This window comes from Pithys albifrons, chromosome 16 (assembly GCF_047495875.1).
Source record: "Pithys albifrons albifrons isolate INPA30051 chromosome 16, PitAlb_v1, whole genome shotgun sequence".
NCBI classification, from domain to species: domain Eukaryota; kingdom Metazoa; phylum Chordata; class Aves; order Passeriformes; family Thamnophilidae; genus Pithys; species Pithys albifrons.
The window spans coordinates 9,183,355-9,201,710 of record NC_092473.1 but is presented as its reverse complement, the minus strand read 5'-3'; the positions used below and the strand labels follow the sequence as shown (position 1 = coordinate 9,201,710).

The 18,356-nt window shown below is 45.5% G+C and overlaps 1 protein-coding gene across 1 annotated transcript; it reads left to right on the top strand.

The window, feature by feature from the left end:
- Positions 1–203: 203 nt before the first annotated feature.
- On the top strand, positions 204–18,009 carry GPR139 (G protein-coupled receptor 139). Its single transcript, XM_071571101.1, has 2 exons — positions 204–367; positions 13,658–18,009. The coding sequence occupies exons 1-2, from the start codon at positions 247–249 to the stop codon at positions 14,590–14,592; spliced, it is 1,056 nt and encodes a 351-aa protein (XP_071427202.1). The 5' UTR covers positions 204–246; the 3' UTR covers positions 14,593–18,009.
- The last annotated feature ends 347 nt before the right edge of the window (positions 18,010–18,356 follow it).

Here is an 18,356-nt window from a genome sequence, read left to right as displayed (position 1 = left end):
GGATCTCCGAAGATGCTCCCAAGGTGAGATCGCCCATCACGGCCGGGCAGGAGGGGGCGGCCAGAGGCGGGAGCCGGTCCCGCCCTCCCCCGCCGCGCTCGCCGGGGGGCGCGCCATGTGCCGCCGCCCGCCGCGGGGCCGCGCCGCGCTCGCCGCCGCCGCGGAGCGTGCGAGGGGCGGGGGGCGGCGCGGCCGGGGCGGCCCGTGCGGCGGAACGAGCGCCGGCAGCGGGGAGATAGCGGGTCCATGGAGCACAACCACCTCCACCTCCACAACGGTTCCCTCCTGGCGCACCACCGCTATGGCTGCGGCTTGGGGTACGCACCTGTCGTCTACTACAGCCTCCTGCTCTGCCTCGGGCTGCCGGGTGAGTGCCGCGGGACGGACGAGTCTGCGGGGCCCCGGCACCGCCCGCCGGAGCGGCTCCTGCCCGCTGTGCGGGACAGGGCGCGATGAGCGCCCGCGGCGTCCTCGGGCTGTCCCGGGCTCCGGGCACGCTGCGTCCGTGTGCCCCGCGGGCTGAACGCGGGCGGTTCGGGCAGCAGCTCCCTGGGCAGCATCTCTCTCCTCGGGCAGCATCTCCCCGCCCGGCGCGCCGCCGTCCCGGCGCTGCCTCCCTCTCCGGGGTTTGCCCCTGCCTGCCCTCGCACCGCTGCTGCCGCCGCTTTCCCACCCGATCTCGGCACCCTGACTTTGAACTTGTCAGTACAGAGTCAGCATGTCGTGAAGTTTCTGCCGTTATCAGTTTGGCCATGTGAGTACCAGAGCAGTACCCAGACGGCCAGGTCTGGTCCCCACCGATCGCGTGCCAGGCTAGCAGTAAGCACAAGTGTAGCTGCCGAGTTTCTGTAGTGGGAATCTCTGCCTTATGCCTGGGGCAGGAGTAGCTTTAGGAGGAACATGCCACCAGAATGGAACTTGGCTGGTGAAGGAGCATGCTGTCAGAAGGTCAGCAGACAACTGACATATTCGTGAACCTGTCCCTGTGGCTGGTGGAGCAGGACAGTACCTATAAAGTCTAGTCTTGGGGTCAGTGCACTGCAAAGGCGATGGCAATACTAACTCTGAAACCCCTGTATGCAGGTACAGGACTCAAAGTCCCAGCTCACAGGCACCAGCCACCAGACTGTATAACTCTGAGACAAATTTCCTGCCTAAAAAGGGGACAAAGACAAAACAGAGATGCTGGAGATGAGAAAAGCTAGAGACATCCCAAACAGGGAAGGAGAGGATGTCTCAGGTTTGGGTGTGAACACCTGTGAGGCACCGCTTCCAGCACACAGGTATCCACAGCTCAAAATGTGCAGATGCCACATAGGCATCACATCAGCAGTACTGCCTCAGCCAAGACAAGGACTGAGCAGGTGCTTCCTCTCCATGGGGGTTGCCTGTGGCTGACACCGAGATGTCTTGGCATGCAGGACCACGGAGAGCTGTTGTAGATACACGCTGGGCTTCAGCGGGCAGAGCTGCCATCCCAGCACAGTTTGGGTGGGCAAACATCGTTGTTCCCTAGCTTAACACTTCCAGCCTGAGAGTAACTTAGAGGGATCCCAAGGACAGGCAGAATGAGTTGGGAAAAAGTTAGAGCAATCTCATGTGCCAAGGTGAATCAGTATTTTAAGGGTGCCAAACAAGAGTTGGGTTGTGTTTATGTACAGCTACACATTTAAAGTGCCATTTGAAATGGCAAGCAGCAATGACAGTTAATAGTCTACAATTCCAAATGTTTAAGTTCACCTTAATTCCTTCTTCTAGCAATAAATTCATAGAAAAATTTTTAATCAGACTTGAAGAGAAGCCTGCCTCTGAGCAGCACACATGCAATTACCACTCTGCATATGAATCGATATTCTTTGTGTTGTTTTGGGTTTTCTCCCTTCCTGGCTTATAATTAAAATTTGAAGATTGGCTTACAGTTCAGAGAACTGGAAAGTTAAGTCCTGTATTTACCCACAGAGGATGTAGAGCACAGGTAAGTGCCTGTACTCCATAGCATTGATGAATCTCAGCCCTGACCCAAAGAGACCCAAATAGCAGGGATGAGGAGGTAGTTTCCTCTTCATTAATCCCTTAGATGTTGCTTAGATGTCCATAGTAATGACAAGCTCTGATTTTAATACCAGTCCCCTAGGAAATGACCAAGACCCTCTCAAGATAGTCAAGTGAAGAAGTCATGAAGCAGTCTGTGGCTAAGTTTGTCTTTGTATGTCCCTGAAACAGGGGAAAGTCTTAAGTGCACAGACAAGAAAAATGATTTGATGAGCATTCTGCATATCCTTGCACCAGTTCCCTAAGGGCACTGCATTGTAATTACAGACCTAATGCTGTCATTCTAAGAACATGGTTAAAGTTGGTACATGATCCAAATTAGTGATGGTGACACGCATTTCTCAAGGGGTCAGACATCAGTTGATCAGAGCAGTGGTACCTGTGACAGTGCTCAACAAAACTAGCCAGAGCATTTGGTGGTGCAACACTCCTGAGTTCAGTGGGCTTGCATCAGGTATGGTTGTGTTCAGTGGACATGATCTGAGGATTGCAGTGGCACTAACACCTGAACTCACTGTACATGTACAGTATGCTGAGTAAATGCACAGTATCCTGAGTGCATGAGAAATTCATGATTCTTACTCTGAGACTGCACAGAGATGAGAACCAGCTGAATATGTTTAGGGGAAGACTGACACAGCCAAGCTTCATTGAGGACAGGGTACAGGGTGCAGAGATAAGTGCTAAAAAGAGCTTTTCATGTTTAAATTTGAAGCTGCTCTTCAATTTTCTAACATTAGAAAATTGTAAAGGTAGCAGACTTTATTGGCTGTTAGAAAAAGAACCCTGAAGTATGTGGTATCTTAATTAGCTCTGTGTGATGGGAAGGATTTAAGAGAAACGGTGTCCAGGATCTGTCTTCCAAGGCAGCACTGGTGTGGTGTTTTGCTGAAATGGAAATGGTTAACTCCTTGCCACAAGTCTCAGAGAAACACTGATGAGAGGAGAAACCAGTTAACTGTTTCTGACTTTCCTGCTGTAGTGTCTGAAGGAAATTTCACTAACTCAACAACTCCACGTTGAGGCCAAGCGATGCCAGGCCTGACTGTGCATGCAGCAGAAGCATCTTGTCCCTCCCACCCGTGTATAACCCAGGCACCTCAGCAGATCCTGTTCTCAGCATTGGCTCCTTCTTGCCCTGTGTTCAACCAGGCACTAGAAAGTCTGTAAAAGGCAGAGAGGGGAGAGAATGGAGTGGGCTCCCTTCAGCCCCTGCTCCACCATTAGCTCTGGCAAGGGCCAGGCTGCACCCTGCAAAGAGAGGGACCCACAGAGGCACCACTGATCACACTGACCATGTGGCTGGTACCGTGCACCAAGGTGGCTATGGCTCTGCCAGGGGTGATGGTGCCATCTGTCAGCTGGGGCAGGAGGCTGCTTCTTTTCCCTCTAAGCAGAAGCTGACAAGACAGAGACAGTTTTTCAAAACTTATTTTGAGTACAGATGTGCAAACATTTCCCACAAGTGTGCAGTCCTGCTACCAGGAGTGGGGTGCCTCAGGAGCAGGCTGCATGGAACAAGGAGAAACTGCTGGTGCAAGGGTGAGGAGCAGAGCAAAACAGAGGCGCTGGAAGTAATTTTCCCATTTAGAGCGGAAGGGTTTCTCATGTATGGAATTGTTCTGCAGCCCCTGCTCTCCTAACCCTACACTCCTCTTTTTGGTCAGTGAGGGAGAACCTCTGAAGCACCTGCAGTAAATTGAGAGGGAAGAGAGAGACTGCAGAAAGTCTTAATGGAAATGTTTCTTGCTTTAGTGACAGAAAATGCTAGAGAAGAGATGGTATTGGATGTGAGGGAGGGATTAAATTGCTCTGTTTCAGTCCAGGAGGGGGCTGGTAAAGGTGAGAGAGAAAGCAAAGAGCAACAGTTACCACTCAGTCCTTCCTTTTGTCAGTGACAGCTGCACAAAGCAGCTGCACCAAATTGCTCCTGCTGTGACAGGGCCATTGAACACAACCAGGAAGGTCAGGCACGGAAGCAACACCACCCACTGCAGACACCTGGCTTTGACCTGAATCCCTGCTTCATTAGAAGGTGCAGCAGCAACGGACTTGTCTTGCATGCAGCCACCTTTTCCACTGGCAGTAGTGTGTGTTGGCCCTGGAAGGTCAGAGTGGCAGCATTTCCTAGACCAGAGTCTGGCCTGATCAGTGTTCCCAGGGCTCATCTCCTCCTGACAGTGCGAGAGGCAGAGGGAATCATGTGGGATCACTGGTTCCACTTTGCTCCCCAGTCAGTTGCCAATCTGGGAAGCGCCTTGGCTTCTGGGGATCATCGCATCCCAGTGACACAAAGCACAGGCACACACCCAGCACACTTACAGCATCCCCAGCAGGGGATGCACCAGGGAAGAGCCACTCTAAACTTTGGGAGCCTGGTCCACAGCTTTCTCTGGTTTGTGCTTTAGGCTTTTGTGTAAAACCAGTCACACTGATCTAAACATAGATTCAGGACTTCACAAGCTTGGCAAAGCCATCCAGACATACCTGGGTGCTCACAGCTGGACGGTACAAACAGGTAGTGTTCATGTCAGACCAGCTGCTTAACAAGTTGTTGTGAAGATGGGGACAACCCAGGTCATTCAAAGCCCAGCCATGCATGGAGTGCATTCAGAGGGCTCCATGTGGAGGGAGAGAAGCTGTAGTTCTGACCTGGAGGAATATGTAAGCTCAGCAGGGATGCCTAACTGTTTTAACACACTGTGAAGAGAGAGATACACGTTATGGACCTTTTCCTATCAGACGACAGACTGGCTGTCCCTGCACAGCAAGCCAGATGCTTCCCAGGGTGTTGGATTGACACACGGGTGCACTGTACTTATGCAAGCTGCAGTATAGCCACAGGCAAGCCAAAACAGTGGAGAACTGGTTCTTCTGGAGCCTTGTCCTTGTATAAAGCTTGGAATAAGGAGGCTATTTGGGAGGCATGCATGCCAAGATCATCATCTCAAGCAGGTACGGTTGGTGGCTGAGCACCCATGATCTAAGAGACCAGCACCATCTGTGTTCCCTCTGATCCTCAGCACGAGATGGGGGAACGAGACCCAAAGAGTGTTGCCATCTCTGTGCTTACAGCTGTGACCCAGTTAGTACCACGAGCAGGAAGGGGGGACAGGTAGCTGTGTTTGTTGATGACTCACGTGGCATGTAATACCCAGTAAATACCAAAGCAGAGAGAAGGTAGGTGTACATACAGCACACAGCAGTATAGAAGTGTCTGACTTGTCTTGGATTCCTGCCATCTGCTGCCTAGTGTATTCTTCTGCAATCACAGGAGAGGCTTCTGATTAGAGAGCATTTCCAACACCTGAATAAATAGCCTTTCTCATAACAGCACACCTGAACAATAGAAGTGCTAAAGGAAGATCTGAAAATACGAATGGGGGGATTGTTACATGTAGAGTTATGACCTTGAGAAAACAGCACTCTTCAGCTGTCTCTCATTAGGTAGAGTTCACACAATGAATAAGAACCAAACCCTCCTGAGACCTGATTCAGCCACCCTTTTATTCAAAGACCATACTTTCTCTGACTTAAAATCTGAATTGGACACAAGGCCAGTACATTGCATCCTACTTAAAAGAGGACAAATAAATTGCCAGAACTTTAGCTAAGCTATTGGAGCAACTGAAGGGCACTACAGCATATTTACAGTAGTACTACTGGACAGAAGGGAACAAAACTACTGCTAACATGCTTAAAATTAATCAATTCCTATTGTAAAATGAATGCTTGTTCTATAAGGAAAGAAGAATCATTATGAAAAAGGATAAATCCATTCTGTTCATGTACAGAACTGGTGACAGCAAGGTATGCAGATGGCAGTGATTTAGTTTGGTCAGTACATCTGGAGACTGTGGCCACTAAAGTCTTGCAGCCTGAAAGGCAGCATGTGGCTGATGCCATGCTAATGCATGGATTGTGGAGAAGGTGATTCCACATTTCTGGACACCACTACAGAGTACAACTGCTAACTTTGGTTTTCTTTAGCCACATCAGTAGGAAACAAGGCTGTCAGGACTGTAATGATAATGAGGTGCCATATTTGGGAGGCTCAGTAGACTATGAAGTGCATAACCTTGCATGGCAGGCTGCTAAAATGGATTGGGAAGGAAAAACTCCAGAGGACATTTTTCCTTGGAATGACAACGACACAAAAGAGAGAGCACAGCCAGTTTTCACGGTAGGTGGGTAATGGTGAGCCCCCAGTTGTTAAGAAGTTAAAACATTCAGAAACACTAGGCAGTCTAATATCCTGCTGTTCTTCATCCACCCCCTTTATTTAGTGCTCCCCTCCTCATCCTCTTTCTGCTCCCTTCCATAAAATGGGGGTGAATCAGCAGAAAAAAGCCAGCAGGAGAAGGCCTTCATCCACATAAGTCAAACACTGTAGGCAAACAAACAACACGGAGGTGTCCTGATGAGGTGCCCTCTCTGCTTTCACACACCAAGTGCAAAGCAATCCCTGTCCACAAAAGCTTTTACCTGCTGTTACAGGTGGTGTTTTTGAGACCATGATCTCTTCCCATTCGCTTTGAGACATCAGAAAAGGAAACAAAGCCAAAATGAACTCCTTGAGCACAGGAGACCTCACAGACAAATCAGTTTTCCTTCTGCAGAATACAGATATGTACATTAGGATCCTAAAACCCAATGTCTGGAGTGCTGTTGGTGCCATTCTCAGGGTGACCTGATGGGGCAAGATGGTTTTGGGTTGCCCCCTAAGACACCAGTATGGTTGTGAAGAGAGAATGAAAAGAGGCAGCCAAGTAGGACCAGAATTAGCAGTACAAATAACAAAAAAAGAGTTCTATCCCTTTATCCATAGGAGAGGAGAGCAGCTTGCCTATTAAAACACTGAACATCTTTTTCACTGAAATTGTTTCCTTCTACCTCCTGAAACAGTCTCCCTGCAATGTATACTCATTTAACTTCTCCATCTTTTCAATCATATGGACCATTGGCTGCACAGACAGGTGCACCTAAAGGTTGCTTCTGGTTTCAAGACAAATTACCTGCCAGTTAGTTACATCAGACTAGGATATTTCTGAAATGTTTGTTCACTCCAAGAGTGTTTTCTTCAAAGTCCAGACTAGCACACCAAAGAGTGATATATCTAGTGTGGATGCAGTATATTCTCCTTAGGGGGAATAAAGCCAAACTGCAATGGTTTTACACAGTCTGTAATTTCCTGCTTATTGTGTAAAACTGGCGTAGTCTCTGAGAAAGCTTGGCCATGGGGTTTGCAAGCATGAGCTTCTATTGCATTAGCTAATGCTTTAGGAAGACATAAAGACTGGTTTATTTTAGCAAAACCACAATCAAAGGTAAAATCCTCTTAATTATTCATGTTCAGTAAAGAATTCATGCCAGTGCCTTCATGAAATCACATCCTCTCTGTATCCCAGTCATCCCATGAAACACCTCTGGCACCTCCCTCAGTGCTTTGGTGTTTGGTATCAAAAAGGTACAATGGTTTTGTCACCCTTGAGCTCAAATTACTCAGCTTGAGACCTCTCATACTGTGCTGACAGCCCACATCTAGAAGCTACAGACACCTGCCAAATGAGACACCCAAACTGCCTTGAAAATCTGTCTGTCCAGATATGTTGCATGAATAACCAAATTTCTTTTATGATTTCTGCATTATTTTGCAGATCGCTTTTTCTCTTCCCAGCATCAATTTCCATTAGAAAGCTTTACTGCTCTGGTAGCAAGATGCCTCTAAGAAAGGCTTTGGGGAGGCTGGAGGGAATGCCTGTGAGTCATCAGAGACTTTCTGCACTGTAGGCCCAGGTCAGGAACGGTGGACGAGGAGGGTGAAGATGGCAAGAGGAGAACCGGATCTCTGGCACATTTACACACATGTGGCACCAGTGAGCACCAACCAGACCTCACCATGTCTTAGCCCAGTGTTCCTTCTGGGTTGCTCTCATACTGCAGAAATAGCCCTATTTTATAAAGACTATGGAAAATTGTACTTGAATGGTCTAGGAAAGCCAAAAGCAGCACAGTGTAATTACACCTTTGTGCCAGACAAGCTATTGTAGTCCAGTCTCGGTGGCTGGCAAGGCTTAAAGTGAATACCAGCCATTGGCATCTCCATGCCCTTACTGCATCTATGGCCTCCAACAGTGAGAAAGTGCTTTTGCTGGATTAAAATCTTTCTCTGGCCTCCATGACCCACTGATGGCTAATGCCAGCTGCAGAGCAGAGTACCTCATTCACTGCATCCTTCCCCAGAGCCATGTCAGCTAATAAATGCTGTTAGTGAGAAAAATGGCCCCAGAGGCCAGATTTCCTTGTCAGAATCTGGCCTCTGGCACTAACTCGTTCATTCACTTGTGACTGGTAAGTGCAAGGCCATGCTGTGTTTTCTCTGGCAGTAACTAACCCAGTCTACTGCATGTAAAAGGGAGTTCAAGGTTGTCCTGGGCAGGAGCTTGGCTGTTCTCTACCTCCAGGTTCTCCTTCACCCTCAGAAATGGTGTGGTCTGTCCCTTCACATGGGATTTCTAAGCACAAACCACACGAGCCTTCCTGCAAGAAGTGAAACCTGTTCCAGTAGCAGTCCTGCATCTGTGCCTGCTGTAGATTTTATGATGCTCATATTTTTTTGCTTATATCTCTCTCCCTCCCCTGGGAGATGATACAGGCACCAGCAGAAGGGGCTGACAGCTCTTCCCTCTTGGGGGTGCCTCGTCGTGTGCTGTTCGACAGCACTCAGACAATCGAACAGCAAATAAATCCCTTTATTTTCAAAAATCAATCCTCACAGGAACTCCCAGGGAAACAAAAACTTGTATTGCACTAATTATATTCTATAAAGTATCTCTTTATGCTTCACAACAGTTTAGGGAAGGATCTCAGGGTACGATAATAAAAGAACAAATTGAGGCACAGTTCAGAGAGGCTGTCCCCGTTTGCTCTTGTGCTGAGTTTGATCCATATTGGGTGTAAGAAGACAACGTGGACCTGCCCTATCTTTTTTAAGGGCAAACAGCATCTAGAGGTCATTTTGAAAGGCCACTTTACCAGCTATAGCCAACCTCAGTAATACACAAGTATTTACATTGCCACAGCAATTCTGTCATTTTTTAAAATAATTCCTGTTACATAGCACCTTCATCAGAAATGACCCCTTGTCATCAGCTTCTCCAGAGAGTTCTCACACAAGTAAGGGCTGGATGCCATCCCCATCTCCAGTCTGGTAAGCATTGGCAAGCCTGTGTGTGAGTAACAGTGGTCAGATCTGGCTGCTGGACACGGTACCTGTTTACATTTGAATGTTGCCTCCTAGTCTAGAGGAAATTGTCTATTCCCATTAAGCCAACACATGCCTTTTTGTCACTGTATATTTTTAGCACATTGTACTCACATTCACAGAGTTTCTAAATCTAAGACAGAAGTGTTACTAACATATTTTCTAAATCACCTTAAGATTTCCAGTTTGTAAGCTGTCTCTCTGTGCCAGTCAGGTGACTAATGCCAGGCCTGCAGAGATGTTTCCTACACTGCACCACTATTTGTGGGGATCCTAGCAACAACTGCATTGGGTGAAAAGTGTCCATTCTATTCCATGGCCTGATGTTTATCATGCTCAGGGGGTGACACTCATGGCTACTTGATCTAAGTAGTTTATAATGCTGAACTGCTGAACCACACAGCCTTGTCCACAGTTCAGCGGCACAGCTGCTTGTGTTGTAATGGCTATTTCACTGCACAGGCTGCTGTGGACATGCAAAGTGCTCTCAATGTAAAGAAAAATAAAAAACAAACCACAAACAAAGAAATACACCTATTTCTTCTTTACACAGATACAATCGCTCTTGCTTAAGCTCACATGCAGTGATAATGGTCAGTGAAAGGAGCTCTTCAAATCCCCTGCAAAGGTCGTCCTTAGACACTGAGTGATGACTGTAATCCATGAAATATGAAGCTGGAGAAGAAACTGTGCCCTTAGGTCAAAGACGCTGCTTGGAGGAGGCACAGGAGATTGCCTGGGCTCTGCAGTCACAGCTGCATGGCTTTGGTATGGAAGTAACCCCAAATCCACAAGGGAACCAAAGTTACTCCTAAAGCGAGATCCCTCTCAGACACATAGGACATGTGGCATGAATTTCAGTGCTACAGTTTGCACTCAGAAGCTGACAAAGTCAGAGGAGATGTCAAAGGACAGATGTGTCCTGTGCTGATGCCTGGCTGAGTTAGAAGATTGCTGTATTTTGAGCACTGTGGGCCAGAGGTGTTTGGGTATCCAAGACGCTCAAATGCTGTGTCTCAAAGGCATCCTTAGGCCTGAAGGGAAAGAATTGAGACTTCCATTTCTTACAGTTCCTTCTAATTATCTGCCAGTGGCACCTCAAGGCTTCAGCCAGCTACTCCCTAATCAAGCCCTGGTTCTCAACCAGATATTTATAAATTCAGAATACTGCACTGCAGCAAGCGACGCTGGCATAAATTCCCATCTGTCATCCCCTAATCATCTCCCAGCACAGTGATCAATCTCTTTCAAATTCAAATTATCTTAACCACTTAGTATCTAGAAAAAACACTGCAAGAAATGGACAGTGTACCATCAAGGACAATTTAGGGGTGATGACCTATCCAGCTGCTGTAGTCCCATAGAGAGACAGATATTTTTGTATGTCCATCATCACCATCTCTGCCACAGTCCCCATCACAGGCTGCAATATTAGTGCAAGAATTAGGGTCAGCAAGATTAAAGTATGGTCACAAATACTCTTCCATCACTTTTCACCCGCAGTAGGTAATATTGACCCACACGACAGTGGGATGCTGAATAGGCACCCAGGACTTACTGAGGCACTGGCACAAGGACACAGTTGTTCACATAGAACCATGTTCCCATTTAACTGAGCTTTAGGCAGTGTTTGAGGACACACCAAGGACCAATTCAACACTGGCTAGGAGATGGGTGAAGGACTAAGACATTCCTAGCTCATCCACACTTTCCCCATACAGTATGCAGCAGGAAAAACACTCCCACCCCTGTGCTAAGACACTGTTGCACTGGCAGCTTTCTGCTGTGCCCCAGTATATATCTGTTTTCACAAAGTAAATGCTCTTACTATATTTTGTATCATCCAGCCAGAAAAAGCTCTAATGTGATCCCAGGGAAAGCATTTCCAATACAAGATACAGTAACCCTTGCAAAAAAAATGGGATAGAGCTTGCATGTACATGGTCAGATCAATTTTCTAATCCAGCTCACCAGGCAAGGCTTGCTGGCCTTAGAAGAATAACTTGCATTTCAGCACATGCTGTTGCTGCCATGGCTGGAAACCCTGAGAGAGGCAGGGGCAGAGGGTAAAGGACTGCTCATAAATCTGCTCCTGTAGCAAAACTGAGTGGGGTTAGCAGAAAGTGTTGGGAGCCGGGCTGCTGTGCCTGGACACAGCCTGGCTTCAGCATCCCTGCAGGAGCTGCTGACAGTCAGGCCAGAGTTACCAGCAGGGACCAGCTGCTGCCACTGGAATGAGTCAAATCCAGAGGATTTAAAGAGAAGATGCACCCCCCAAGGGTCACATCCAATATCTGTGAAGCTGAGCCAGTCAGTCTGTCTGGCCAAAACCAGCAGTGGCTGCAGAGTCATGATAAACACTTCAGCTCGAGGATTTCCTTGACAGTACATCACTCACTGCACCTCTAGGGCTCATCAGAGCAGGCACAACAGAAGCATTTCATAAGTAAGTGAAAAATGACACAGCAGTTCTGGCTGTATCACCTCTTGTCTCCCACGTCTGCTCTGAGCTGAAATCAATGCAGCTGCACTCACGTTAATGGAGGACAGAATCAGGAAAATTCCCCTGAAGGCAATTGGAGACAATACTGTTGGAAAAATCAAGCTGCCTTGTTTTTTACAGAGAAGGAGTCAGTTGATTGCCATGTTTGGTTTAGTTTTGTTCCAAGGTACAAAATTAATACATTAGGTTAATACAAAAATAGGTGAGGGCTGTTAGTCAAGATCATTCACTCTGCTGCAGTTCATTTCCTCGGTGCCAGAAATCCGCTCCCAGACAGAAGGCTTTGAAGGCATTTATGAAGGATGAAGTTTTTTCAGTGCCAAGTAAAACAGTTTTTTTAAAAAATGAGCATTTTCAGTTGTAGGACATGTGTCCTCAGCTATCATTACCTTAATGTCAGCAACTTCCTTTCTCTCTGATTTAAAGGAATCCTTACAATTATTGTTGATTTGTTTTGGGAAATCCATCAAAGCTGGCAGGAATGTTTCAAGCACTGAATGCACAGAAGAAGTGATTTATAGACCACTTAAGAAAGTATCAACTACAAACATTTGGCAGCCTCTTGTACAGTAAACCAGATCTCTGATTTTTAAGCACTACTTCAGGTATTATTCCAGCCAAGTGATACCAGCTTCTGATGGGAACAGTCTTGCCTGTCTCATTCCAGCCATCCTGATAGTAGGAATAACAGAGATTTTTTTTTTCCAATTCAAGACTACCCAGTAAATTCTAGTAAACAAGAGCAAGTAGTTAAATTTGGCTACACCTTAGCATGCCAGGAAAGCTCTCAAGGATTGCAAGGACTGTTTATATTCATGGGGAGCTCTGCCTTGCCAGGGACTGTAGGACTGAATTCTTGTAGCACTGGTTCAAGAAGCCACTAAAGTGTATCTAAGTTTAACCAAAACTTTAGAAAACTGAAGCAAACAGGCAGTGAAAGACACCAGCACTCCACCACAGTATTATTTAACTATCGTGCAGTACATCTGGGTGTATGTTTAGGTGACGGGCCTGTAGTGTGGCCAGAGAGTTGCAAACAGGTGCTTTTTGGAAAATCAGAGATATTTACACTCATGTTGAATCACAACATCCATCATGCCTGATGTGACCAGCATGATTTCCTTTAAGGCTCAGTTATGTCACTTTAGAGGAAAAATGTCTCCCAGCTGAAGGACTTCTAAAGAGCAGCTCTGGGTGAGCAGGCAGGGCTTTTGGAGCTGACTGTCTCAGTGGTGAGAAGGGAGATGCTTCCCCAGAGGCTGCTGTAGGAGAGTAGGTCAGACAGAAATGACTGAATTACAGAAGAATCTCAGGAGGAGCTGAGGACATGTGTTTCCCTGGAAGCCCTTCTCTCCATTGGAATCCCACTCAGTCTAGAGTGAATTACCTAATCCAAGGTGGCTTTGATTTCTGTTCTTTTTAGATGGGAGTTCAAAAGTATAACAGACAGGTGCCATAAGCTGGGGTGAGGAACAAAATATGTCTCTTTCCAAAAGCCACCCCACCCTTCTCATTTATCCCTTGCTAAACAAAAATGTGAAAAAAACCAAGTTGAGAAGTAGTGTGTATGTGAGCTATTAACCTTTTTCTCCTGCTACTCTGCCTCTGTGGGCATGGGCAGGGGTCCCAGCACACCCTGCTCAGGATGAGTATTCTACATCTGAGAGTAGGGCCACACACTGCTCTCAATGCCAGTTTCTGTGAGGGCCCCAGCTTTGGGTTTCTTGAATTTTAATAAAGGTGGTCATGTTGCCAAATGCTTGAACAGCTCCAAACAAGTGCCTAGGAGAGCTGGTGTTACATCAAAATAGCCTAACTCTGTGTTTCTTTCTCCACAGCAAACATCTTGACAGTCATCATCCTCTCCCAGCTCGTAGCTCGCAGGCAGAAGTCCTCCTATAATTATCTTCTAGCTCTGGCTGCTGCTGACATCCTGGTTCTCTTCTTCATCGTTTTTGTTGACTTCCTTATGGAAGATTTCATCTTAAACAAACAGATGCCTCAGGTACTGGACAAAATAATTGAGGTCTTGGAATTTTCCTCCATCCACACATCCATTTGGATTACGGTTCCACTGACCATCGACAGGTACATAGCTGTGTGCCACCCGCTGAAGTATCACACAGTCTCCTACCCTGCTCGTACTCGAAAAGTCATTGTAAGTGTCTATATCACCTGCTTTTTGACCAGCATCCCCTACTACTGGTGGCCCAATATTTGGATTGAAGACTACATAAGCACATCAATGCACCACGTCCTCGTCTGGGTCCACTGCTTTACTGTTTACTTAGTGCCCTGTTCCATCTTCTTCATCCTGAATTCCATCATTGTGTACAAGCTGCAGCGAAAGAGCAATTTCCGGCTGCGAGGGTACTCCACTGGAAAAACAACAGCCATTTTGTTTACTATAACTTCTATTTTTGCCATACTTTGGGCACCAAGAATAATCATGATACTTTATCACCTCTACGTCTCGCCTATAAACAACAGCTGGGTGGTACATATTGTGTCGGACATCGCCAATATGCTTGCACTGCTGAACACTGCAATTAACTTCTTCCTCTACTGTTTTATTAGCAAAAGATTTCGCACAATGGCAGCTGCCACTCTGAAAGCCTTCTTTAAGTGTCAGAAGCAACCTGTGCAATTCTATACAAACCATAACTTTTCCATAACAAGCAGCCCTTGGATTTCCCCAGCCAACACTCACTGCATCAAAATGCTTGTTTACCAGTATGATAAGAATGGAAAGCCTATAAAAATATCACCATGAAAAGGGTAAGAGCTGGAGTTTCTGGGTGCAAGTTCTTTTCAAGTGGTTACATCTTCAGGATGTAATTTGCTGAAATGGCTGATTTGAAGAGTGGTCATTTGATTTCATTTCCCTGGGAGACAAAGGGCAGATCAGACTATCAGGAAGGAACAGGAGTGCTTGATTTTAGAAGGAAAAGTGAGAAGGCAAACGCCTCCATCTCTTATATAGCATTTTGAATATGCTTCAGAGTTCAAGTCTTAGTGTTCAGTAGCACTCAAATGTTTTGCATCCCAGCACCAGTGCAGTCCAAAGTCATTGGAGGGGAGAAGCCACAGCAGTGTTTAACTGTAACCTTTTAAAACACAACAACAAAACCTTACTTGACCATGCAGTCGACTTTGTCAACAAAGTAAATGGATGCTTTTGTGTACTGTGGAAGGTGCCATTTCTGATGTGTGCACTTGCCAAAAATTACATGTTGAATCTGACATGAAATGCCACCACACACAATTTTGCTGTCAAGACCTCGTTGCAGGAGGCAGCCTGTGAGACACAGATGGTGACAAGCCCTTTTTTGGCTCATTTGAACAAGGCTCAAGGACCGATACAGTACCTGTTGCAGCTTTAGCACAGGAAGCAGTCCTGCAAGCTGCCAATATTCATGTGGTTTAGGTTGTTATTTAAGAATGTGACTGAGACAGGGGAGCTCGAGGGAGGGAGGGATGTTTGTAGAGCCAAGAACAAAAGCAGCATTTTTTCCCAACTATTTCAGTTATGGTGTCTAAGGACTTTCAAGTATGAAACCAAGTCCTGCCTGATGCTGAGCTCCCACCAAAGCTGCTCCTGTGAGATTTGAAGTGATCAGAGCCTTCAAGTTCCTTCTCAATCTATACAGATTCTCAGTTATCCCCCATGCTCAAGCCTTTAGGGATTCACATATAAAAACCTCAACCTAAGATTTTCCCCTGATAGAGGATGCCATCCTATTACAGATTTGCCATTTAATTGTTAAAAAAATTGTGAAAGACATTAATTGAATACCCAACAGCACTAAAAATGTAAAAGCCTTAGACTGAGCTGATCTAAGTATTTCACTTATTGGAAGTAGTTAGCTCCTTCTCCTTCACACTCAAAAAGCAGCATTCCATCAATGCTGAGTAAGAAAATAAGGAGAGATTTACAGGAACGCTGAAAATGCACTTCTTTTAATTTCTTTCCCTTTCAGATCTTTGCATGTGGTCTCTTGGACTCACATACTGCAACCTTTTTATTCTATATTAGGCACTTAATGCAGCCTCACTGACATGAGAGCAGTGGAGGTACGTGGTGAACACAAGCACAATGTGGTCAGTGCACACAGCAGCTCCTCAGTACCTGCAGATAAGTAGTACCTTGGTGCTAGCACTGCATTTGTGCCTGTGCCCATCTCCAATGCCAGCAGGGAGCTCGTGGTGCATCAGGGACTAACACAGAGAGGCCCTCTGAGAAAGGATCCAATCCTGCTATGGTGGGATCTGAGGGCTGAAAGTATCTCTCTAAGATCCATGGTTGTCTCTGCTTTGATGCATTTTCCCTAAGAAATGCCAAATCTACAAAAGTCCTGCTGAAGACAACAGCCAGTTCCTTTTCTGCCACAAAGGGTGTGTTTGCACAGCACCTCATACTGGCATCCTCCAAGAGCCAAACCCACCAACCCCAGCACGCCTTCCCCAGAAGGGACTGGCAGCAGAAGGCACAAGGTGTGAAAACAGTGTCCCCAGGTGTAAAGGCATGGAGGGGTGCTCTCGTGAGAGACCAAGGCTCCTCAGGTCAGTCCAGAGCACAGAGGTGGGATGGCCAGGGCCTTGGGGAGAGCACACCCCTCAGTCCTGTTCCAGGGACAGAGCAGTTGGGAGAGCTGCTCTGCACTCACCTGCAAGGTGCTCATGCCCCCCCCAGTGACCATGCAGGTCAGAGCAAGGAGAGGGGCACGTCTGGGGCAATGGGGGGCTGAAAGCAGAAGCTGACCCCTTCCACCATCACCCATGGTAACCACCTGAATGTCCCCAGAGGAAAATGAAGAACCTCTCAGTCTGTCGGCTCTTTGTCCCTGTGATCTCAAAGCTTCACCCTTGCAATAATAAAGTGCAAAAGGGACGTTCAGCCCTTCTGAATCTTTCATGAAAAAGTTAAAATTATTGCTCCTTTTACCAGTGTTTTACAGAAATTCAGTTTTGTGGCCATCCCTTCTGCCCTCCTCTTGGAAACCTCTCTCTGGTCTTTGTCAGTTGATAGTAACCAAAGTTATCTTATGGAAAAGGTACTGTATGTCTCATTTTGGAAAACACTGTATTTATAACTTATTTTTATTCTACATTTGTTATGAGGAATGCTTGTCTGAGTCTGAAGTGCAATATCTATATAGATAAGTGGTTCATTTTTGAGAATGTATCTATTGAAAAAACTTATTTATACAAGAAGTTCACTATTCTACTTAATATAATAATAACCTTAAAGAAAATAGTGAATGTTTAGGGCTTTTATTTATTAAAAAAACTTCAATTAAGTGCATGGCATATGCTGCCATTCACATGCTGTGGTTTATTAATTTTTGTAACATAATGTTTATCCTGCAAACTGTCAGTGTCATCTGATTTTTTTCTGTCCTGATAATGTACTTTTGTAAATTAACATATTTAAAAACAAAAATCTTTCTGTGTGAGTATTTTATTTCCCCATGAATAATAACCATTAAATTCTTGTAACTTATTTGGAAAAACTCACAATCCTTTTCCATATAATTTTAGAAATGACAAGGTGCAATTTTCATGTACAGTGAATTGGTCATTTCACTTCTGATAATTCAGGGCTTGAAAAGCTTACTTCCAAAGCCCTTTGAAGTCAAAGGGAAGGTTGCTGGTGGGGTTTGTGGTTGGTTTTTCCAATCCCCATCATATTACGAGGGCTTTGGATCAAGCTGTATCTTGTTAACAGATATTCAAAGCCTTCTTAGAGTCCAGTTTGGATAATAAAGCCTTGACTTTTTAGTCTGCCATATGGGAGCTGCTGTTGATAATACTTGCCTTATTTTTGGTTGTGTGAAGCATCTTGCAATGACTGTTGCTAACTAGCCAATGTCTTGCTGTATTATTTGTACCTCCTAATTTGCCAATAGTAAAAACTTAACCAAGCACATATAGTGTCATTATTTAGGCAAAAGAATCCTGGAGACAAAACCATCTTTGTTGTGGAGATGGTCTTTAGTACTCTTATTTATATTTCAAATGTCTACAATTAGAAAAAATAAGCTGTGAATGGACAGTTTTACAATTACTTATAGATATACATCCTTGAAGACCACAGCTAGGAACAAAATACTTTTTAGATATGTTGCTGGTATATAAAATTATGGGACCTATCACCTATTTAAATTGTGAATATTGATATTTTCATAAGTAGACAATATCTTGTGTTTGACGAACTTGTTTGTATTATAATAAATTATGAGATGGTGCATAACTTACTATTGTGTTTGTAGCTATTGTTTGATTTATGGATTCTTAGGATATACACTACAACAAGACCAACCCTTGGCAACCATTACTGAATAAAACATGGGCTTAGATTAAGGGTGTTCATTTCCTGAAAAAAATATCTGAAATGTAAAATGTATAAACTATTACTGGCACAATTCTTCCTTTTGAACCAGAGTCCCAGCTGCTCTAAGTTAAGTGTAGCTGTTAAAGTCAATGAATCTCAATTTCTAATATCAGTGGAAAGTTGGGCCTGAGAATGCTGACACC

Bases quoted from the DNA above. Each gene is read 5' to 3' on its own strand.
- GPR139 (XM_071571101.1), top strand. From the start codon at position 247: ATGGAGCACAACCACCTCCACCTCCACAACGGTTCCCTCCTGGCGCAC. The intron at 368-13,657 runs GTGAGTGCCGCG...CTTTCTCCACAG, and splicing joins GCTCTGCCTCGGGCTGCCGG to CAAACATCTTGACAGTCATC.